Source organism: Arachis stenosperma, chromosome 4 (genome assembly GCF_014773155.1).
Source record: "Arachis stenosperma cultivar V10309 chromosome 4, arast.V10309.gnm1.PFL2, whole genome shotgun sequence".
Classification (NCBI taxonomy): domain Eukaryota; kingdom Viridiplantae; phylum Streptophyta; class Magnoliopsida; order Fabales; family Fabaceae; genus Arachis; species Arachis stenosperma.
This window is the reverse complement of record NC_080380.1, coordinates 7,027,168-7,051,690: the sequence shown is the minus strand read 5'-3', so window position 1 is coordinate 7,051,690 and position 24,523 is coordinate 7,027,168. Positions and strand designations below refer to the sequence as shown.

At 34.4% G+C, this 24,523-nt stretch overlaps 3 protein-coding genes across 5 annotated transcripts; all 3 read left to right on the top strand.

The window, feature by feature from the left end:
* Positions 1-76: 76 nt before the first annotated feature.
* On the top strand, positions 77-4,163 carry LOC130974304 (probable carboxylesterase SOBER1-like). Of its 3 annotated transcripts, none has more exons than XM_057899115.1 (7): positions 77-129; positions 217-424; positions 1,613-1,665; positions 2,146-2,269; positions 2,404-2,531; positions 2,799-2,906; positions 2,992-3,400. In XM_057899115.1, exons 2-7 carry the CDS (start codon positions 256-258, stop codon positions 3,079-3,081), a joined length of 672 nt encoding a protein of 223 aa, XP_057755098.1. In that variant the 5' UTR covers positions 77-129; positions 217-255; the 3' UTR covers positions 3,082-3,400. The 3 variants fall into 3 exon arrangements, 2 of the variants coding, with proteins under 2 accessions (XP_057755098.1, XP_057755097.1); XR_009084463.1 differs by lacking the exon at positions 77-129 and adding an exon at positions 3,554-4,163 and having other exon boundaries at positions 138-424; positions 2,992-3,307; XM_057899114.1 differs by lacking the exon at positions 77-129 and having other exon boundaries at positions 138-424.
* Positions 4,164-11,613: 7,450 nt separating this feature from the next.
* Positions 11,614-12,695, top strand: LOC130976662 (uncharacterized). The gene has a single exon (XM_057901575.1). It carries the CDS (start codon positions 11,769-11,771, stop codon positions 12,414-12,416), a length of 648 nt encoding a protein of 215 aa, XP_057757558.1. The 5' UTR covers positions 11,614-11,768; the 3' UTR covers positions 12,417-12,695.
* A 3,976-nt stretch (positions 12,696-16,671) lies between these two features.
* Positions 16,672-19,043, top strand: LOC130974504 (uncharacterized). Its single transcript, XM_057899379.1, has 4 exons — positions 16,672-17,347; positions 17,498-17,626; positions 17,723-18,352; positions 18,841-19,043. The coding sequence occupies exons 1-4, from the start codon at positions 16,672-16,674 to the stop codon at positions 19,041-19,043; spliced, it is 1,638 nt and encodes a 545-aa protein (XP_057755362.1).
* Positions 19,044-24,523: the final 5,480 nt, after the last annotated feature.

The window sequence follows — 24,523 nt, the reverse complement described above, 5'->3', positions numbered from 1 at the left end:
AAAAAAAAAAAACCCATGGAACCATGAAAGTAAAAATGGGAAAAGAGAAGGGTAATTGATGTCTTTTGCGAGACGGAAGGAAAAATAGGAGGAGACCCGAAAATCCAACGGTGGAATCTGCGACGGACGGTGATGAAGTTTATGCTTTTGAATTTGATAAAAGCCATTCTTGTGTTGTTAGTCACACTTACCAGCGCAGTTTTCTTCGTGTTTCAGTCCCCACAAACCCAAAACCCTTCTTCATCTTTGTCTACCATGTCTTCTTCCTCCTCTTCAGTGGGTCGAAGCTTTGTTCTCTGGCTTCACGGTTTGGGTGACTCTGGCCCTGCCAACGAACCCATCAAGAACTTGTTCACTTCCCCTCAGTTCAGGAACACCAAGTGGCTCTTTCCCTCTGCGCCAAATGCCCCTGTCACTTGCAACTGTAATAAGCTCTTCTTTCCTTTCTCGTGATCTCTCTTTGCCCATTCAAATTATGCTTTTTCATGCTTTCTGTGGACAATGAATCATTCAATGTTTTTATACTACCTGTTTTGGATACTTGTTTTGGCTTCCATTTAGATGAAAAACAAATCACATGCCTGAATTTGCTGTTTTTTGCCATGTCCTTGTTGCTCTAGTGGTGGTGGCTCTTTCATTCTGTTGTCCTTATCCCATCAGAATCTTGTTCGTTACTATATGCTGAAGCTTGATTCCCTCATTCAATCTTTAGTGCTAAGGGTTGAGTCAAGAACAAAATAATTTCTAGCTACAATACCTTTTTTTCTTTCAATTTTTATCACAAAATTCCTTAGGATCATATTTCGTGTAAGGAGTTACACTTGTTAGACGGCGGAGTATCATTGGTTTAGACATATGGGGACAATGTCAGTAGATAATCGAGCCAGAAGGGTGGATCAAATGAAAAATAAACTAGTGGTTAGAGGAAGAGCTAAAAAGGCTCTGCAGGAAGTGATCAAGTGAGATTTATGTGTGAACGATCTCATTGTAGAGTGTAGACATGATAGGGTGCAATGTTGTCGCTTGATTCATGTAGTTGATTCCACCTGGTGGAATAAGATTTGTTGTTGTTTGTTGTTGTTGGTTACACTTGTTACTAGCGCCATGGGCTGGGATGTTAAGTGTGTTGCTTTTCGATCCCCCAACTAATACTGGAGAGAATAGTATTGGCAGCATTTGGCTAGCGTCAATTTTAGAATTTGATGAGCTTAGCATCATGTATGATGGTGAATTATTGACCAAAATGCAATTCCTAGAAATTTTAAGTACATAGAGTTGCACTCTTGTCATCAATTATTGCTTTTAGCCTGAACATATAGTGATCCAACATTTATAATTTTTGAGGAAAGGTTCTTTTAATCCATTTCTTATATATGTTCTCTTGTTTTTATTCCTTCAATGTCTTAAGTTTTTGCTTGATTGGCAAATTTTAACTATGCATCCATCGAAGTTTTAAAGCATATTCATTTCACCACTATATTAGATGAAATCACAATTCCTTGCAACATGATATAATGACAATCTGACTTTGTATATACTTTTAACGAATGAAGATATAATATGCTTTCCAGTCTGAGAGATAACGAGTATTTTGATTTGTTTCATCTTGTAGATGGTCATGTAATGCCCTCATGGTTTGACATTCATGAGATTCCTATAACTGCTGTAAGTTTAGCATTCCCTTATTTCTTTGATTTATTAAGTTTAATAGACTCTCTGCAGTTCCAGTCATGAAAGGAAACTAATACACAATTTTCATACCTCCATTTTCCTACTTATTCTTTGTTGCACAGTTCTTTTAGATTGTCTATTTGAGTATGCACTTTTTTCTTAAGTGATTTATAGGTCCCCTGGACGGTGATCATGATCTTGTTTAATTTGTCAGCTTCCTCCTTTTCTTTTTCCATTCAATTACTTTGTCTAAATAGAAAGCTTGGTCTACATGGTGAGCAATTTGAGGTCTTGCATTTTGTAAAAAATAATTAGTTGCACATCTCATCTTATAACTTCTTAGTTTTGCCATTCACTTCATTGAGAAGTCCAATTTAGTATTCTTCTATGATTGTTGTGTTTATGCTATATCTTGTTTAGGATGGAGTTGTTGGCATATCAATTTATATTTGAAAGAATTTTACTTATTGTCAGGACTCTCCACAAGATGAGAGTGGTTTGCTTAAAGCTGTTAAGAATGTGCATGCTACAATAGACAAGGAAATAGCTGATGGCACAAACCCTAATAATGTATTTATCTGTGGATTCAGTCAAGGAGGTTGCTTTCTTATTTCCTTTCTCTATATGTGTCTCTACATATCTCGGTGCTTTCATCATCTCCTTCATCACACTAATTCCTTTAAAGAAAAGCATATGTATAGATTTCCAATGAATTGCAGTAACGTTTTGCAGGTGCATTGACCTTGGCTAGCGTTCTGCTTTACCCAAAAACTTTAGGTGGAGGTGCAGTATTTAGTGGCTGGGTACCATTTAACTCATCTTCGTCCATCATAGGACAAATTTCACCCGAGGCAAAGCGGGTACAAATATTTAAGAATTTCATTATTCTCATTACTTGTTTGATGTAAGTGAAAAATATCAACATCATTATATCCCAACATAGAAATATATGAACCATGTGAGTTAAGTTAGACTAACTTAGTACCAATTGATAGAATATCCGAGTTTTCTAAGGCAATTATAACTTGTATACCTAGTCCCTGAATACTATTCAACTCAACTGAATTTTGGTATGTACTTATCACCTATTTTATTTATGTTGACATAGTTTATATAAATATCTGCAGACACCACTATTATGGTCCCATGGGATTATTGATAGAACAGTCTTGTTTGAGGCTGGACAAGCAGGTCCCCCTTTCCTTGAAAAAATTGGTGTTGGCTGTGAATTTAAGGTGAGATTTCAAGTTTTTAATGATTCATCTGTTGACCCCTCTTTTTTAATCTTCATCATGATGCTGACATTTGTTCTAATTGCAGGCTTATCCTGGTCTTGCTCACTCAATAAGCAATGAGGAACTCCGAAATCTGGAGTCGTGGATCAAGACACGCCTACAGAGTTCTTCGTAATCGTTTCTGGTCCCGCAAGATTTTTCTCTTTTTTTCATTTATTATTTTACCTTGGTGGTGGAATTTGGTATGGCCTGCAAGAAAGTAAATCACCTCAATGGCTGAAAGGGGGGAATGGTGGAATTTCGTATCTTGCATTGCAATATTTATGATAGATTTGATGGGGCAGCCTTCTGATCAATGCTTCATTGTCCATTTGTTAATGTTGAAAGTTAGAAACAGGAGTGTAAGTGTTATTACTCTCTCTGTCCCTGTTTTTCATACATTTTACCATTACCTTTTTCTTTTCTCTGGAAACCCATGAATGAAATAATTCACTTTTAGCTAAAAGAATATGCTTTTTCAGTTAATTATTCTTTATGAATTCATAAGTAATAATGCCTATAGGTCATAATATTAAGGACCATTAAACTTTAATATAGCCTTAATTATATTATATTCTTTAACCAAATGTTATTACATCTTTATGTAGGTGCATATGGATACAGACATACAGTAAATAAAAATAGTGACAATAAACAGAATGAATTAAGTAAACAAGTATCAATGTTACTCCCCTTAAAAATATAGGGAAAACTTCATGTAGGAAAAAAGAATGTAATTTTACCACAACAAGTGATGGTAGCCACTTGAAATTTTTTGCCTTTGTCTTACACTCTATTTGCAAGTTGTCACTGTAGCCATGCAGCATTGTTTCTGCTTCTTTTTGTTGGGACCATTTCAGAGGTGGGTTGAGATTGAGACCACTGTGTTGTTTTAGCTGAAAAGCTGGAAAAAGTTACTGTTTTTCTAGCATTATCAATTGAACCATGTTGGCACTTGTCTAATTAAATATACCTTAATCCATGATTTGCAGTTTAAAATATATCTTTTAGGGTTTTAGCCATATATTAATTAGACCATTATCCAAAACCTAAGGTAGCGTTTGTTTGAGGTACTGAAACAGAGACTAAGAGATTGAGACTCAGTATCATGTTTGTTGGTTCAGAGACTGGTATTAAAATTTCTGTCTGTCTCCAAAATTTCAGTATTTCAGTACCTCTAAAATGTGGAGACATAGGAGACTAAAATTTTTAGAGATAGAGACTGAAATTTTAATAACATTTTATACCTAAAATACTCTCATTTCAATTAATTAATTTCAATTTTACCCTTTGTACAAATTAAATTAGAGTTTCATTCTTATTTCAATTTCTGTTTTCCATTTTGCACCAAACAGAATATTGAGATTTATTTCAATCTCTTTCTCTTAGTCTTTGTCTCTCAATTTCAGTTTTTTTGTCTTTGTCTCTCCACCAAACGCTACCTAAGTGCCTAACTTTGCTATGCTATCACTTGTCAGTGATGAATTCAATATTCGCAACTGTGTACAATTAGTTGAGAATTTTTGACATTATGAACTATGTACAATTTAAATTCAATTTTGTACAATTAGACTTGTAAATTCTGAATCTATATATTGCCTTTTTTGTTACCTTATGTAAGAAACTAAATGGATCTAATTCAATTTTAAAATCTAACTTAAAAGGGTAAAAGGGAATAACTCTCTTACACTTGCAAAAACTATTAGATTTTTATTTTTAAATCATGTGGGACTTAATAGTTAATACCTTGCTAATGTTTTCACTTGTCATATATAAATAACTTTTTTTTTTCTCTCTTTTGGCAAAACGCCAAAGGGTGAAACCAATGAATAGGGAGTGAGGCAGTGAGTGAGGGGTCATTGGTTTGGAAATAATGGGTAATGAAGACACAAGAAGTACTTGACAAATAGCAAGCATCTGAAAATCTTTAAATTCATTTCTGGCTATCATGTTGCAAGCATCTTCTGCCTTTTACTCACAGTGGCGCCACCACTCTCTCCTGTCTACTTCCTTCCATTCATTAATTAATACTGCTAATAATAGTAATCATTTTGTTAGAGTCGTTATCCAATTAATATAATTTCTTGTAGTAATTAATTATAAAAGAGCACTTTTTAGTAATTAACTATGTAACTGTGTTTCCCCCTCCCAAAACTTTTCTATTTTTTAATGTGGTAAAGTGCCAAATTGAATCATCGCCATGGAACACTTTGGAGGTATACAAGGGGGGAAAAATGGTAACAGCTAGCGTTGCATGCAATTCTTAATTTTTTTTTTATTTTCCACGTATCTCCCAACCCGACAGGTCAAGGACTTGCGGATCTAAACTCTATTTAAGGGTCTGTCGCTGGCCAATGGGTTGCTGTATGTACAAAGCAGCATTAACTATGAAACACATTATCTTCAACAATTGGGCTCTGCTAGTACAAACCCCTCTTTATGGTTATGTACACATATTTATTATTAATTGAGAAGAATACCTTTAATTATTCATAATATTATATTGTAGGGTCTATCCAAAAAATATTTATTTGCTAGACTCAGCAAACTAATTTTATTTTATTCTATTTCATTTTTCGAATTTCTCATTCAAAATAGAGATATCTGTTCCGTTTTTATTTCTTATTAACACACACACTGAGATACGGTCTTCAATTGAATAAGATTTAGCTCGGTTCAAAGTTTACCAGAATTATTAAATTTTCCGAATTCTCGTAGTTAGTAAGCATTTGAGTATATGGAATAATTATAGTCTCACATGTTGCGCTGTTGCATTTTTGGCGATGACACTTTCGTCTTTTTGTCATGTGAAGATAACTTTTCCATGTTAAAATTATTCATTGAAACGCATGCCACAAGCCACTATATTTGAATAGGAATATTATAAGGTGAAAACTCGTATCGAATTAAATTTCTTATGTGTGTTGATGATGGCAGTACATGAAATGAAAGTGCAATTACTTTTGACTAAAGGTAAATTTTTTGCAACCCTAAACACTAAACAGAAAAACAGGTTGAGGTTTTTTCAGAATTCGCAATATCTTTTATAAATAAATAGCCAATAGTCCTTAAAATTTAATTAGCTTTTGTTAAAAAAAAAAGTATTTTGCTCTTAGTTACAACAACAGAAGATATTTCGTTATTATTCTAAACGAGGGAAGATATAAGCTCTTATTTTATCACGTTTTATTTCCCATGCATAGCATATAGGATATGTATAATAGGAGAATTTCTCTTGATCTTTTTTCATATCAAAAGTTTCTTACCTTAAAATTAAATAACTTAATTGCACCGCAAGTATACGAAAATATTGCTTAGAATCTGTAAAATTAAATAACAGCAGTATTTCTATTTTGCTTCATTAATCATTCATAGGGGCTTCTACATCATAGTAATATTTTTTATAAAACTAAATAATAAATGGTGGACTTTAAACAAAGTTATTTAAAAAAAAAACTTTAAAATATTAAAATTGTATTTATATATAAAATGTACTTAACAATAAAAGGGAATCGAAGTTTAACATAATCCCAACATAACTTAGACTTATCTTCTTAATTTCGATCTTTATCCCTTAAGAAAGTGAAAATAAATAAATAAATTGGGTAACATTGAGCCACAAAAATTTATTACCACCGTTCAATCATCCGAAAGAGCTCTTAGATCATATTATATTAATTTTGTTCGGGGGAAATATTAAATTAGTATTCTTAAGATTTTGATGTTGATAAATGGCACTTAATTTTTGTTATCGATAAAATAGTTTTTGAAAGATTATAAAATTTAACAAGTGTGTCATGAGCTTGCAGAAGCAATCTCCAACGAATACGATGTTGATGTGACCACCGTATTTTAATAATTTGACAAATCCTCCCAACACTAATTTTTCCCTATCCAATGCACTCCCCCTTTCCTAACAGACTCTCTTGTTCTCGCATTCTCACTCTCTTGTTTTCTCCAGCAACCTCCACCACTCGCAGCAATAACAACCTCAACGGCAAGAACACCATTAAGGGCCACCGTTATCACCAATAGAGCCACAACAATAAAATCTGAAACAGTCACATTCCCTTAGTACCTTAATTAATTGTGCCGTTTCTCTGCACATATAATTCAACAGAAGTATTACAAAGAGCACGTCAATCTACACATCCAAAATATTTTAATACTATAGCCGAATAACCGCCTTCGAAATAAGAAAATCAGAAACAAAACAACGTTTTCAATTGACCACCATGAAGTCACCGCCGAAAGAGTCAATTACCATATCAGAAGAGTCTGCGGTGGGATTAGTAGGAACGAACATAACGGATTTGGCGGCCATGAGCTTCTTCCGCCAGATAGTAAGGTCCGTAGATCCTAGCAAGAAGAACAGGAAACCGTCAGCGACAGCGTTGGCCCTGAGTTTGAGCGGCAGTGGCGTCCTGCAACGAGGAGGAAGGAGGAGAAGTTCAAAGGAGAAGGATCTAGCAAATGAAGCCGATCCGGTGAGATATAGCGCTGATGATGCGCAAATCACGGATTTAGGTTAGAGCACCGGATTTTAGGTACTTGTGGAAGTTGTGGTGGTGTTGAGGGAGGAAGGGGGAGTGTGCATTGGGGAGGGAGGAATTCGGGTTGGGAGTGTTTGCCAGACCATCAAAATAATGTGGCTACGTCAATATTGTATTCGTCCAAGATGTGCTCCGACGAGTTCGAAAATGGGAATGGATCTTTTCAATTATTAAAAAAAATTGAGAGTATAAAGTGTGATCTCTAATCCTTTAGGCTGTGTTTGTTTACAGAGACAGGACACTGAGACAGGGACACAGAGACACAAAATTGTGTTTGGCAGAGGAGACATGGAGACACTGAATTAGTGTATTTTGTGTCCATTCTAAAAGGAATGACACAGAAACACCAACAAGTGACACAACTTATTTTTTATTTTTTCTTTCATTATTTTTGTTAATTTTTCATAATTATATTTTTTATTATTATATTTTTCATCACAAATTTTTTTAATGAAAAAAAAGAGAATAAATTGAATTTTCATAATCTGTTCTAGTTTATCACCAAACAGAATACAAGAACACAAAATTTTGTGTTTCTGTTCATCATGTCTTGTCTTGTCCTGTTCTCAATGTCTTGTCTTATCCTATTTTCGGAAACAAACGCAGTTTTATTGCTCTCTCTCATATTTATTCATAGTCTCACTTATAAAATTAATGGTATGAGATCATACTTTACTCTCTCAATTGTTAAAATAAATTGAGAGAATCAATTTTCTTCGGGAATACGCTTGTCAAATTTTAAAATTTTTTTAGAGATTATTTTGTCAATAATAAAAATCAGATACCATTTTATCAGCGTTAGAATTTTTTGAATACCAATTTAATATTTATCTCATTTTGATTATATAAAGTTAATTTGAAGTGAGGCTGGATAGTAAATAAATATGGTAAAATCTTGGTGAATCGTGTTTTTGTCATTTTGAATTTAACAAAGCAGAATTATTGATGTAATATTGGAACCATATAGTATGATGATGTTAATAATAAATAATAAGACTAAACTAATAATAGAGGGTGACAAGTTCATGTGAGGGGAGTAAAAAAGCCGCCACATATAGGGTTAGAAATAATTTAGATAGGCCAAACTAATCCCACCAAACGAAAGGAAAGAAAAACCCTAATTCATTCATTCATATACGACGGTACTTGCAAGAATGCCATGGTTACTTGCAAGAGTGAGTGTGCTCTTTGTTTCAAATTGAAACCATGACAACGACACACACATATTTTAAAAATGGGTCCCATTCTATCACTCTGATTGCACTAATCACAAGGCTACACTACAGCGACGCGTAGGGCAATACCCTACACCCTCCTCGCACCTGATTCTCCCTCCCCCCACCCCAAAACTACGTCACCAACTAACTCCAATACCTAGCAACCCAGCCCTAACTGCTAACCCCCTTTTTCAAGTGTTTACTCTACTAATTAATTACGTGTCATTTGTTAATCACCCAGTTAATAGAAGATAGTAGTTGGGTGTGTCTAAAAGTGTTTAGAAAAAAAAAAATATTTTTTATTAAAATATGATTGGATACAATAAATTCAGACACGTATTAGTGAGTATTGTATCCTAAATATATCTGAAATATGTATGACATATAAATACGACAACTTAACAAAGTATTTATATTTTGTAGGTTTGTCATGAAAATTAATTAGTTTTATTAGGGTGAAGACTCATGTATATTTGTCTTCATTTAAAATTAATAGTAAAAAGCTGTTAGATGATTCAATTAAATTTGTCAAATTATCTAATAGTTTTCAATTATAAACTTTTTTTTATGTTTTGATAATGGGATGAAAAAGCACCCAAAAGAACTATAAAAAAAATTACTCTAAGAAAAAAATCTTACTAGATTAGTCATAAAACATAATGAAATACAGAAAGACAAAGAAAAAAACATGACATCCATATTACATGCTGTGTCCCAAATATGCTAGATGGTCAGCGCACGAATTTGCTTCTCTAAAAGCATGGTGTAGACCCCAGTTCTCTATCGTGCTACAGCAATTCCTAATGGTTGCAACTAAAGATTTCACAGAGTGTAACTCCACCAATTAATGAAGATGGAGATCAATCATCGTCTTAAAATCTATTTTAATCTCCAAATTTGTAAAACCTATGTTCTTTGCCAAATTCAAACCCAGTAGAATTGCCTATAATTTTGCCAAAATAACAATGCAAGTGCCTAGATTAGCACTTAAACAGATTAAAAATTTACACTCAACATCTCTAAGAATCTCTCTACAAAAGACTCTACCATCATTAATCATTGATCTATCCACATTTAGTTTAACAGTCTCCAAACTGAATGAGTGTCACCTGATCTGTCGTTTCTCAAACTCTCTAATTATTCTTTTAACCTGATCAAATTTCTTTTAGGCTAAATGGCAATCTTTAGCAAGATGGAATGCAAGATCATGGATTTTATCTTTATGCACTCTATTGGTTTTATCAAAAAATATAATTGTTTTGGTGTAACTAAAAAGTATTCAGGGTGGTTGCAAAAAGGAGGGGCCATAGAACCCTTTTAAAAGAAGAATGATTCGAAAGGTTCTCCAACAGCTAGTCTTTGACAGACTTGTTGAAAAAATTCTCAGGACTCAATCTGTTGTCTATGCTCTTTCATGTACAGCGTACAACTCTGCAGTCACACACTATATAGAACAAAGACTCAATCTCATTACAAATAACACAATGATCGTCTTTAGACATATATCTACAATAGCGAAGCTCGTTGGTCAAGAGAACTTCGTTGGTCATTAACCACTAGAAATAACGTAACTGCTAAGGAGCATCTATCCTCCAGATAATGAAAAATAAGTCAGAATTCGATCCCTTACTAGAACTTGAAAGAAGAGAACTTGTTGACTTAACAAAAAATATCCCGTTTGATTCAGGAAACCAAGCCACCATATCATGACCCATACCAACTTTCGACGCCTTAACGAAAGTGAAAATAGGAAACCAATGTTCACCTAGGATTTTTCCAATCAGATCAAAATTCCATTGCCCCTTAGTAGTATAACACTCCGCCAAGTCCTCTAACATCTCGTTTGTAACCACACTGCTAGCAAAATCAGATAACCTATATACTCCTAGTAGCCAATGATCCACCCAAAATCTAGTTGTTCTACTTGTCTCCACATGCCAAATCAAGTTCTTCTCGGCAATGGACCAAACTTGGAGAATACCCTGCCAAACATTTGAACAAGAGTATACCCTGCTTATAACTGGGCGCAAATCAAAACCATAATCATATTTACTCCTCAAGACCTTAATTCATAAAGAGTCTCTGTTCTGAATCAATTTTCAAGTCAACTTCATTAAGTGAGCTTTGTTTGAGATTCTTGCCGATTTGAACCCAAGTTCTCATTCTTTTTTGATAAACAAATCTTTTCCCAAAATAATAGATAGAGTCTTCTGTTTAAGTCAATCTCGCTTCACACAAAGTTCTTATAAATACTATCAATTTTACCGCACACTGAGAGAAATCCTTATGGTTTGCATAGCGCATAGTCAATTTAGTAAATATTCATTGTTTACATTATTTAATATTTCCATTGTCTATCTACACTCTTCTAATAAACAAATTTACATGGATCGCATAGTCAATTTAGTAAAATAAATATAAAAAATTTAAACTTCATTCTATCGCTTATTATTTTTTATGTGAGAGAAAGAGAGAGGTGTATAACAAAAAGTTGTGAAAAGAGGCATGTTTCATACTAGTATGGAATATGAAAACACTGATTTGTTTGTGTTATTTTTTTTTAAACAAACAATAACAAATTAGACTCTTCGATTTGTAATTTACTTTTTTTTTTCAAACAAATTTGACTTTTCGATTTGTAATTTTTTTTCAAACAAATCAGATTCTCCGATTTGAATAAAATACCATATAAAAAAATACGTAATCTTTCAATAACAATATATTACATATATTTAATTAATATAAAAAAATTAGCCTCATTCTGTCCATTCAATACACTTAAAACTCTATTTCACATGCAAATTAAACTCTTATTTAGCATGTAAATTAAAAAAAAAATAGACTTAATGATTTCTCGGTAATGACGTTTAGACTAGGTAAGAGGAGGGTTTTTTTTTGTGTTCTCGGCATAAAACCTCATCAACTCTTGAAAGCTGAAAGCCTCTCTCTCCTTTTTCTTCTCTTTCTTTTTCTCCATTTGAGTGTTAGATAAGAAGACCACACCAAACCAAACGCTTTCTCTCTCTCTCTCTCAACTTCCAAAGTCATCAACCATGAAGAAGCTTTACCGAAAAGGAACTGTTCACCCGTCACCGCCCATCATCTCCGACCAACTCTCCTTCCTTCCGGCCACCATCCTCACCCTCACCGCCGCCCTCACGCCAGAAGACAGGGAAGTCCTCGCATACCTCATTTCCTGCTCATCCTCCTCCAACAACCCCCGCCGCACCACCACCACCACTTCAAGGAGCAGCTCCGCCTCAGGCGGCGGTGACCATGCTCCAGTCTTCAGCTGTAACTGCTTCCGTTGCTACATGAGTTACTGGGTGAGATGGGACGCTTCGCCGAATCGCCAGCTTATACACGAGATCATCGATGCGTTTGAGGAGTGGTTAGCTCAGAAAGGAGGAAAGAAGCACCACAACAATGGAGGAAGGAAAGACAAGAGGAACAAAAGAGGCTCCAATAGCAATAAGATGCAACAGTCAGGCGAGTTGTTGAATCGGAGCGAGTCAGTGCCGAGTTCTGAGAGTACTGAGTCGTCATCGTCAACCGATTTGGAATCGGTGGTGGTGGCGGTGGAAAATAGTAGCAACGATAGTGATGAAGATGGTGAGAGGGTTGAAGAGGATGAAAAGAGTTCAGTGAGAAGGTTCGTGAGTTTCATTGGAGAAAGGATTTGGGGCGCTTGGGGACAGTGAATCATCAACAACCAACAAAAATAACAACAAAACCTCAACAACAAAGAGGAAAGGTGGGTTCAGAATTTCACCTTCTCTTTTTTTTTTCTCCTTTCTTTTTTTTTCTCTTTCTGTACATTATTATTAATTACTCCTCCTGCTTCTATGCAATGTCTAAAAGAAGAAATGTTATTTCTCTCTTTGTTTTTTTGTAATCCAATGGATTAATTAGTTTTGTTATAAATTTATAATCATCAATCACAACATACATATGTTATGAGATGTCATCTCATTTTGTTCCTTGATATTGTTGAGTTGTTATGAAAAATAGTCCTAATATCTAGGTACTTATCACTTTAATCCAACGAAAATAGAAAATCAATTTCTTTGCTTAGACTAATGATTTTGATTTCAATTTGAGTATCTCCGTGGCGGCTATAGCTTTTGTTGTTGATTGATAAATTGATGAATAAGTATTGTTGTAGGACAAATATTGTAAATTTCCTTTCTAGAAAATAAAAATTGTAAGTTGAATTTCTTATTTAGAAGAGATGAATTTGACCAGTTATTTTTCTTCCTGAGGAAGTTTTCTAGATCGTGTAGTAGTCTCTGTTTTTTTCCCTTGAGATGGAGGAAGCTCGCGAGAAAATACGCAACAAACTCGTGGATAATTCTTTTCCTAAGCGTGTATATTCAAAGCGGAAATTTTGCATTTACTCGTGTCTTTTCTCTTTTGGTCCTTATTTAATGAAGTCTTGAGAATTATATATTCTTGGAAAAATGTTTGGCCAGAATGTTTTTCTTCTATAATTAGTACATTTTAAATTTTGAGAAAAAAATCTATATATTTAAACGTGTTTTAATTATGTTTTTAGTTAAAAACACATGTTTCAATTATTGTTAGGAAAATTTTTAAAATTTTATATTTTAATAAACGAATAATACATATATTAAAAATTTAATTTTTTTAATTGATAACATTAATATGTGTTTCTAACTAAATTCTTTAGTTATTATTACATCTACATGGCTCTGTTCCTCTTCAATTAAGAAACAAATTTCATCACATTGATCATTTGTACTTGCTTGGACAATTTTCAATTTAACAATGAGAAAAGTCAAGTGAACGGGGAGTGGCATTTTGGATTAGATGACATTGTTAAATAACTAAGTTCACTTGGTCCAGGGGTAAATTCATTTGTATATATAATTATATAATTAAGAATCCGTTTAAAAATTAGCAGAAACTATTTTTTTTTTAATTAACTCTTCGAAAAATTAATTTATAACTTTTTTCTGATTTTTGAATTAACTTCTTGAAAAATTAATTCAAAATTTTTTTGAAAAAGTAGAAATATATTGATAAGCCATTTTATTATTTTCGTAAAAAAAAAAGGACCTCAAAATAAAAAAAATTTACTTTTATTATTGGTTTTGTAAAAAAATATTAGAAATACTGATACTAGTCTCCTACCACCATTTTCACTTAAGGTTTCATTTGTTAGAAGTATTGGCCTTCCACCATCATTTTTACGTAATGATTTATCTGCTGAAAATATTGACCCTTCACTACCATTTTAAAACAATGTTCTATCTGAATCACCTATTGCATATACTCTTTCCAGTTTTTTATTTATTTATCATTTTAACACTCTATTTTTATTATTAAATTTGTATTTAACATTGTGTGTGGCATAAAATCTTAGTTTTAATTTTTTTTCATGTAATTTTATTTTTATATAGTTGCTATTATTTTTATAGTTAATGATAGTAAGTTCTTGACCCCAATGAAAAAAGAAAAAATTCTAATAGAAATAAAAAAAAGCAACAAAATATATGTTGACACATATTTTATATTTATTTTTTATTTTTATCTACGATATCATACATAATAAAATAGTAAACACTAACTACATAATAATTTCTTTGGCATTGCCATCAAGATTATTGTAAATTAAAATTTTATTACTATTTACTACATACAAGAACACCGTTATTGGTGAAGATAAAGTAGAAGAATCATTTTTTATCTAAAAAATATAACTAATAAGAGAGTAAATAAAGAATTAATTGCCTAAATAATTGTAATCTTAGTGATTAGGTTATAGAAAATCAACATTCAATATTAAAAAATATTTGTTATTATCGTTGTTTTAATATCCATTTTTTGTGAAAAAAAAGTATTTTTTGAGTTATTTATCCAAAAAACTATAACTTTAAAATAAATATTTTTATAATTAAAAATTCAAATACAAAATAATTTATTTATAAATTATTATTAATAAAAAAATTTATACTTTAAACTCTTTTCTAAAAAAATTTATTTAAATTGTTTATTTAAATTGAGCCTAAATATAGAGTGGTCAAAATTATTACCGCGGTTGTATTCATGTCCTCGGCTCATTAATTTGGTTATGGATGAGGTTGGAGTGTTGTTCTGTGTTATGGGATGAGGAGGTGGTAGACCAAAATGTGGGACAACTTTTTTGATTGGAGTTGGTATTAAGAAATTGGACCCAACGACTTGCTTTTTCAGATTTCCTTGAGCAAATCGGAGGGTCTATTTTGCATGGGGAGAGATAAGAAATTAGAAGCAAGGAAATCGGACCCTGCGACTTCTACATGATGAAATTTTTGTGTGTTACTTGAAGGTAATCGCATGGTACGATTTCTTTGGTAACGAAAATTTGGATTTAGCATGAACAAGTCGTTGGGTCCGACTTGCCAAGAAAAAAAATATTTTTTTATTTTCACTAGAAAAAATCGGATGGTCCATTTTGTTTATTATATAATTTTTTTGAAATAGGTTAGATAATTCCCTCGGTCCGATTTGTGTGTGTATATATAGACTTGCAAAGAGTTGCAAATGTGAATCCGCCGACCAGATCTAACATTCTTCGTCTCGTTCCACTTCTCTTCTTCTTTCTCATGGTTTGTCTCTGAGCTGGTGGGGTTGGAGAGGAAAAAATTGAGAGTGAAGTACTTGTATTTATTTAATTGAGAGAGAAGAATGGATGATAGAGTTCTTTTGAAAGTGTATTATTTTGGTCAAATTTTGTTGCATACGTCTGAAGGAGTAAAATTTGTATATGAAGATTCGTTGAATGTTGTTATTCCGTTCACAATTTCATTTGAAGAGTTTAAAGGTGTGATTTATGAGAAGATTGATTCGGTGAGGTCAAGAAAAATATCATGTATTTTATACAGATATCCTGTACTAGTATTTGGTGGTTTCGTTCAATTTCAGACGAAATATGTAATTGACGAAGCTAGCATGCAGAAGATGTTTTCAATGTACATTGAAAGTTGTGCTCAAATCTCGTTCATCGAGTTGTACATTGAATTCGAACAATCTGAGGCCGACCGAAATATTTTACGGGAAGACTACAATAGTGACAGTGAAGATGAGTTCGAAAGCAATTACGAGGTTGTTGGTCCAGACGAAAATGAAGAGCAAGGTGACGGCAGCGTGGCTCCGAATGTGACAGACGTTGTAAATGCACTCGCGAACGAAGTGCCATTTGAGGAGCCATCTTTCATGCAAGTTTTGGATTTGGAAGCGATGTATGCTCCGGAGTTTCCGGGCTACATGAGTGCAGGTACTCGTTTAGCATTTGTAAAATAGTTTATTTGGTCAAGTTTAAGATAAAAAGAATTTGAGCTAATTAGTTTTTAGGGTGCAATATTTAGGTATTTAGTGAATTAGTGTTTATTAATAAGTAATTTGATTTTAGGTATTTAGTAAATTTGTATTTATTTAGTGGCTTAGTTAATTAAGGTTTATTTATGAATGAGTAATTATTATAGTTTTTATGATGTTATTTAGGCGATTAGTAATTATTTTAAGTTATTTTGTTATTTTGTATTTATTTCGTGATTTAGCTGATTAGGGTTTATTATTGAGCATTTATTATAGTATTTACTTTTACCTTGTTATGGTTACTATTTATTTTTTAGTTAGTTTAGTTAATTTGTATTTATTTGGTTATAGTATTAGTTTATTATAGTATTTGAAGTTATTGGGAAATTGGTATTTTTTTTAGATATTTAGTTAATTTGTTTTGATTAACAGTATGTATTAATGTGTTTGTATTTTTGTTTAATTGAGACTAAGATAATAATGTAATGTATAGCTTCCTTATATCATTGTTGATGTTGTAAGTACTGATTTAATATTTTACTTTGGTAATTAAACAAATGTGTGTTAAAATACTTATGGTATGGCTGTCGTCCTGGCAGAAGTTCCTTTTGTCGTAGATGGTGAATTCGCCGTGGGATGGAATTCAGTTCCAAGGAAGCTGTTATTAAGGCGATGAAGGAGTATACCCTCCGAAGATCTGTAGACTACCGTGTGTATGAGTCGGAGCCGTTGACATTTTATGCGAAGTGTACACAGTACGGGTCAGGGTGTGATTGGCTTATAAGAGTCAGCATGATCAGCAAAAAGTACTGTTGGGTTATTAGGAGGTACAACGGCAGTCACACTTGTACCAGAGCTACCATCTCCCAGGATCATTCAAAGCTGGATTCAATTACAATTGCAGAAGCCATTAAGCCGTTGGTTGAGGCTGACTCCTCTTTAAAGGTGAAATCAGTTATTGCAGAAGTGCAGTCGAAGTTTAACTACACCGTCAGTTATCGGAAAGTATGGTTGGCTAAGCAGAAGTCAATTGAGAAAATATTTGGAGGTTGGGAGGCATTCTATGAAGCGTTGCCCATATGGTTCGAGGCCATGTGTCATAAGGAGCCATCAGCCATCGTACATTTTGAGACTATGCCAGCATATCAGGGGGATGACCTGGTAAGTGATATCCGGGTATTGCATCGAGTATTTTGGAGCTATTACCCCTGCATTAGAGCATTCAGGCATTGTAAGCCAGTTGTCCAGGTGGACGGGACTCACTTGTACGGAAAGTATAAGGGTTGCTTGTTAGTGGCGGTCTCGCAGGATGGTAACAACAATATCATCCCAATTGCATTTGCTATTGTCGAGGGAGAGACTTCTGATGCGTGACACTTTTTTCTTAGTAACCTACGTCAACATGTTGTGACTCGGGATGGTGTGGGCCTTATATCAGACCGACATGAGTCGATAAATGCAGCTGTCGAGCGCAGTCACGGAACTTGGTCACCTCCTAGAGCTTTTCACATGTTTTGTATTAGGCATATAGAGTCGAACTTTCTGCGGAAATTCAAGGCACCGTACCTACAAAAGCTTGTCGTCAATATAGGTAACATTGATTACTTTGACGTTTGTTAATAATGAAACTGCGAACAATTTAAACATCGTGAATCACTCACTTTGAATGGTATTTCATATTGTGCAGGATATTCAAGGATGGTTCGCGAGTATGAATTTTGTTACCAGCGTTTACGAGAGCGGGGTGAAGTGTACAGTAACTGGTTAGACCGTATTTCCCGTGAACAATATGCATTGGCATTCGATGGTGGTTACCGATGGGGTCACATGACGACTAATCTAGTGGAATGCATAAACTCAGTCTTGAAGGGTGCACGCAATCTCCCCATCACTGCACTTGTGAAGGCAACATTCTACAGACTTAATGAGTTGTTCACACGTAAAAGAGCCGAGGCGGAGGATCGGATTAATGCTGGCCATGTCTTTTCTGAGCATGTGACCTCCAAACTTCATGCAAATCAACTTGCATTAGGAAACATTCAGGTTAATTGCTTCGACAGGCAGAATGAGGTCTTTGAAGTGCGTGAGATGCCAAGTGGAGTGGAGTATGCTGTTGACCTCCGTAATCAAAGATGTGACTGTGGTGAGTTCCAAGTGGACCGGATTCCTTGCCGGCATGTGTTTGCTTGTTGTGCAAATCAACGACTAGATTGGCAGGTGTATGTGCATGATGTTTATAAGATGGACCAAATTAGACGTGTTTATCGGGCTAGGTTTAGGCCACTCGGGAATCCAACTACGTGGCCTTCTTACACTGGTCCTCGATTCGTTCCTAACCCGTACATGAGACGCGTTGCGAAATTACAAGAGTAACGCAAATTACACATATACATTTCTAACTACATATATTCCTAAATTTCTACAATTAACTATAACTACTTAATTATAACTTCTAATATTACTCCAATAATTTTTCTAAAAATGCCTGTTTTATTTATTTATAACCTATTATATTATAAACCATTTTAAACAAGACTCAAGTACATATACACTTTTTTAAGACATTTATTTTTAAATTTCTATCAATAAAATTATAAACTCAGTCATTCTCAGTTCAACTAGTAATAATAATACGCTTAATTAAACTTTAAAACTAATAATCACAATTATGAAATATGAAAAAAAAAATAACAAACTAGCTTACATAATCAGAATAGCTGAGATATTTTATAATGTGAAGCTCCGGCCGATCAACCTTTCTTCGCTTTGGTTTTTGGGACATTTTCCAAATTTTTTCGGTTGCAGACGGATTTGAGGCAGCAAGGTTTGAGGTTTCAGGGAGGAGGAATAAGGCATGCAAGCCGTTGGGTGGGGAAAGTGACGATGAGAAAAGGGGTTCTTTGCGGTTAAATGGGCCACCGAACTTGGGAGCTACGGGGAGGCGATACGTGGAGAGATCTGGGACAAATCGGACGGTCCGCGTCCTCACTACAAGTCCCTCGATCTGACTTGTCACTAGAAAGTCCCTGGGTCCGATTTCTCTTAGAGCTGACACCATACGCATGTAAAGCTCTTCTCCTCTCCGTAACACCTTCCAGCACCTTCCTTAACTCCATAACAAAATTAATTTCCGTCATGTCCTCTCCTATTGAGGGTTTTTCAACTTTTCGTGTCAATTTATTTTTCTTTTTACAAATTAAAGTTTAATTATAACTCCTTTTATAAGTATAAAATTATAATAATGCCAAAAAAGTTTATGTATATATGAAATAAGATTATAACTTCTTTTACAATAATAATAATAATAATAATAATAATAATAATAATAATAATAAATCCCTTTTTGCTTTTTATGAACATATTTGAATCGGATAACTCTGTTTTGAGCTCTTTAATTATATTTTTAGTCTCAGAATTAGAAAGCCATAGGAATTCTTTAAAGAATCACCATGTTACTGAAACAATCTTTTGGGTGTGTGCAGATATGATTAGATGTGATTTAACTAGTTAAGAAGTTTTTATATTTCTATAAATTTCATGATAAAAAATATTCTTATTTCTTTTTTTGGAAGAATTGGTAAAGTAAGTTGTTTAGATGAATCAATTTTTCACTTTTTAAGTATCTAACCATGAAGCTTGAGTTGGGAGATTAATATTGTAGTTTGAACAATTGAGCATAATAAACTTGTTCAATAAAACTATAAAAGTAATAATTAGATGTAACTCACAAATGCACTACGAATAATCTTTAATATTATAAATATAAAATATTTATAACCTTTTTACATATTTAATATTATTAGGAATTCAAGTTTATATATATTAATAAATATTTTTTGTTGTTGTTAGAACTTTTACATATATTAATAAATTTTAATTAAGTAATAGAGATTAGGGATAAAAAATTAAAAACAAAAAACAAGGTAGGTTGGTGGGGGCGAAGAACGAGGTAGGCAAAAGTTAGGGCTTCGATTGAAGCAAAGGATGCAAAAAAAAAAAAAAAAATATCAATTCGGTCTCTATTTATTTTCTCGAATGACAAGACGATCCTTAATAAAAAACATTTTTACTACGCTTTTGATTCTGTATTTTGTCTGTCAACACAGTCTTTCTATCATTTTCACAGTGAAAACTCAACAGAAATTATTGACGTGTGAAATTTAAAAATAGACAGAAACTTAATTGTCTCTAAATTTAAATTTGTTAGGGGTTTATTTATCTTTATTATTTTTTAAACAATATTTTTTAATTATTTTTTTATTCATTATATTAATATTTTTTAATAAATAAATACAAATTAATTAATAAATTATTTAAATTTAAAAATATCATTTATTATAAAACCAAATAAATAATTTTTAAATATATAAATAATAAATATTAAAATTCAGTTAATACATTAATAATAATAATTCTATGATATATTATTATAAAGACAAATAATAAAAAAATGGCCACCATTCGAAAAAATAGAGAATAACCGAATTGGTACTTTACTCTAAAAAATGGCCACCATTGATCCTCGAATTCCATATACTTGTTGTTCTTTGTTCTCCTTCTCCAATGTGAAAAAGCCATTTTCATTTATTCTTTCTAGTTTCTAAGTATTATATGTACTGTTTCAAAAATCATCCTCATCATCACCGCATCTACCATTTTCTCCCCTTCTTTTTTTCAATTATTTTTTCCAATAATGTTTCGCATAATGTAACCAAAACAAATAATGTATCGCATAATCCTTCATTGATATTGCCTTTATTAAATCTTAATTTGAGTTAACTAAGTTCTTGCAAAGTACTTCTTTAATGAAAGTGGACATTTAATATTAGTAGCAGTAGTTATTTTCTGCAACGACCCTTTATAAATAAATAAGATACGATTTGTATTCGGATTCTAATGAATGTTGACTTATCTCCTTGTAGCTTTTGTTTTTCACTATTTTTGTGTGCATATTCCGTAATTCGTGAATGAATGAATGGATTAATTATTTTATTTTTAATCTTTAACAAAAAAATTTTGTACACCAAACATAATAATCGGAATTTTTAAAAATAATTGATTACTTATTTTTATATATTTTTAAATAAAAATATTATTTATATATTAAAATTAGTTACTATTTATTTCTATACAAATACATTTGAAATTTAACTCATAAAAATATTATTTGTGTATTAAAATTAACCATCATATATTTGTATGTAAATACATACATGTGTTGTTTAACTCATTTTTAATGTATATTTTATATTTTAATATGTATTCGATCTTAATAACCGATTTTGATATACATTTAACATAATTATTTTTTAAAATTAATTATATTTTCTTATTTATTACTTAATTATCTCGCTAATAGTATCAATACTTTTAAAAATAGTTTAACTAAAAAATTATTTTTTTAAGTTTATAGTAACTAATTTTTTAATTATAAATTTTAACTCTAAATGTATGTTAAATATTAAACCATAAAATCTAAAAAAATGGAGGTAAAAGAAATAATTTTACCATAAAAATTATCTAAAATTAATTAAAACTAATTTTCTAAGCTTACTGTTTTAAAAACAGTAAATATATATATAATTGTTCATACCCTGACCCAATGTTAAAGGCCCAGGTCCAATCGAAAGGCCTGATCCAATAGATTAAGCCTAGTAAAGCACCGACCTCCACTTAAGAGGTCGGTGTCCACCACGACTCAGTACGAAGAAGTCGGTTATGAGATTAGCTGGCAGATAAATACTCATTCAAATGAGTAACCGCCCCTGAAATCTCTCTAACCACTTCATAAAGCCATATCTTAACCTCCCCAAGATAATGGGACGGTTATTATCCTAAAGATACGGCACTACTCCAACGGTGGTTATTGGCTCACCACTATAAGTACACTGACACGCCTCAGGTATTCCTAAGTCCAATACTCTCTAGACCTGCTCACACTCTTGCTAACTTAGGCATCGGAGTGTCTTTGCAGGTACCACCCCCCATTCACCCACGCGCGCGAGTCGGACGGAGCATCCCGAGTTGCTGATCCACCCGGAGTTCTCCTCCTTCATACACTTGGGCCATCAAACGTCATCCATCTTATTAATCTCCGGTTACCCACCGTAACATTGGCGCCGTTGCCGGGGACCCGAGAGATCATCCATCAATGGCGGATAGATTCCACGAAGAAGTCCATGCGGAAACGGATTCCGAAGAAGAGAATCTGAACGCAGGTAATGACAACGTGGATGCAACCCTCCACCAGGAAGTTAATGATCAACATAGAGAAGGCACCTCCGGGGTAAAAAACCCGAAGGCAAATCCTTCAGACGAGCGAGAATCGGAAAAGGGTGGACCATCCCACGTAACTGAACTAATGGGGTTGGTCCACAGTCGCTTAGAACAATTGGAGCAAGAGCGGGAGAAGCAGAAAGAAACTGAAAGGTACCTCAAAGAGGAGATGGAACGGCGAAAAGAGTTAGAAAGAAAACTCTTACAGCTAGAATCCTCCCTCAAGGGCCATAACTCCCGTGACGACCAAGAAGATCAATTCCCGGGTGGAGAGGATCCCTTCAGTGAGGACATCATGAGGGCAAAAGTTCCGAGAAACTTTAAAAGCCTGATATGGACCTCTATGACGGGACCACGGACCCAAAGCATCATCTAAGCAACTTCAAAAGTCGGATGTATCTAGCCGATGCCTCCGACGCTACGAGATGCAAAGCTTTCCCGACCACTTTGTCGAAAGCGGCAATGAAGTGGTTCGATAGCCTCCCACCATCAATCACCAGCTTTGAAGACCTCTCAAGGAAGTTTCTGATGAGATTTTCAATTCAGAAAGATAAGGTAAACATGCACCGAGCCTCCTGGGAGTAAAACAGGAGGTCGGAGAGTCTTTGCGAGCCTATATGGAAAGGTTCAACAAAGCATGTTTGGAGATACAAGACCTGCCCACAGAGGCAGTCATAATGGGGCTAGTCAATGGGCTCAGAGAAGGTCCTTTCTCACAGTCCATATCTAAAAGACACCCCGTTTCTCTAAGTGATGTACAAGAAAGCCGAGAAATACATCAACATGGAAGAGAATGCAAAATTAAGAGACCTGAGCTGGCGACCTGGACCCACTTCTCCTAAGGAGAGGGAAAGGGAAGTCAAGAAAGAAGAAATCGGTCTCGAAAGGCCCAGAAATATCACTCTTATACTCGCTAAAAACTTCTATAGTGGATGTATACAGAGAGATTTGCCACACTGAAAGGCTGCCACCCCCAAGACCTATCAAAAATAAAAAGGGGGAAGCCGCAGTGAGTATGCGAGTACCATAAAATATGGTCACTCCACCAACGACTGTTACGACCTCAAAAATGTGATAGAAAAGCTGGCTAGAGAAGGTCGGCTTGATAGATATCTCATGGAGAGGTCGGATACCCATGGGAAGAGAAAGCGAGATGATATGGACAGAGAGATCCGCCACCACACCCCAGAGAGACATATCCATATGATCTCAGGAGGATTTGCGGGAGGCGGGATCACCAAATCTTCTCGCAAACATCTCAAAAGAGTTTACCAAGTCGAGGAAGAGACACCCGACTTCCCCACTATCTCATTCACAAAAGAAGATGGGCAAGGAATAATCCCCGGGCATGATGATCCCGTGGTGATAACTATGATCCTAGCCAATGCCCATCTCCACAGAACCCTAGTGGACCAAGGAAGCTCGGCGGACATCCTTTTCAAGCCCGCCTTCGACAAGCTAGGGTTAGATGAAAAAGAGTTGAGAGCCTACCCGACACCTATATGGGTTAGGGGACACGCCAATAAAACCACTGGGATTTTTACCCCTTCACACCACTTTCGGAAAAGGGGAAAAATCAAGGACTTTGAGCATAGACTTCATAGTCATCGATGAAGGGTCAGCCTACAATGCCTTAATCGGCAGAACTACCCTTAATCGCCTGGGAGCAGTGGTATCGACTCCTCACCTTTGCATGAAATTCCCGACTCCAGGAGGAATAGCAACGGTCAGGGGAGATCAGAAATTGGCAAGGAAGTGCTATAACGAAAGCCTAAATCTGAGAAGAGGCAAAGAAGTCCACACCCTAGAGCTAGGCGGCACGAGGACCAGAGAAGAACTGCGACCCCAACCGGAGGAAAAACCGAGGAGATACAAGTCGGTGAGGAGAAGGAAAAAACACTTACATAGGAGCCAACCTAGGGGAAACCCTAAAACAAAGGTTGGGAGAGCTCCTAAGAGCTAATTCCGACCTTTTCGCATGGAAGGCTTCCGACATGCCCGGGATCGATCCCGAGCTCATGTCTCGCAAGCTCTCGGTTTTCCCAGGGTCCCGACCTGTACAGCAAAGAAGACGCAAGCTCGGCCCAGAACGAGCCTCAATAGTAGAAGAACAAGTACAGGCGCTCTTGGAAGCCGGCTTTATTAGAGAGGTCAAATACCCAACGTGGCTAGCCAATGTAGTGCTAGTCAAGAAACAGAATGGTAAATGGAG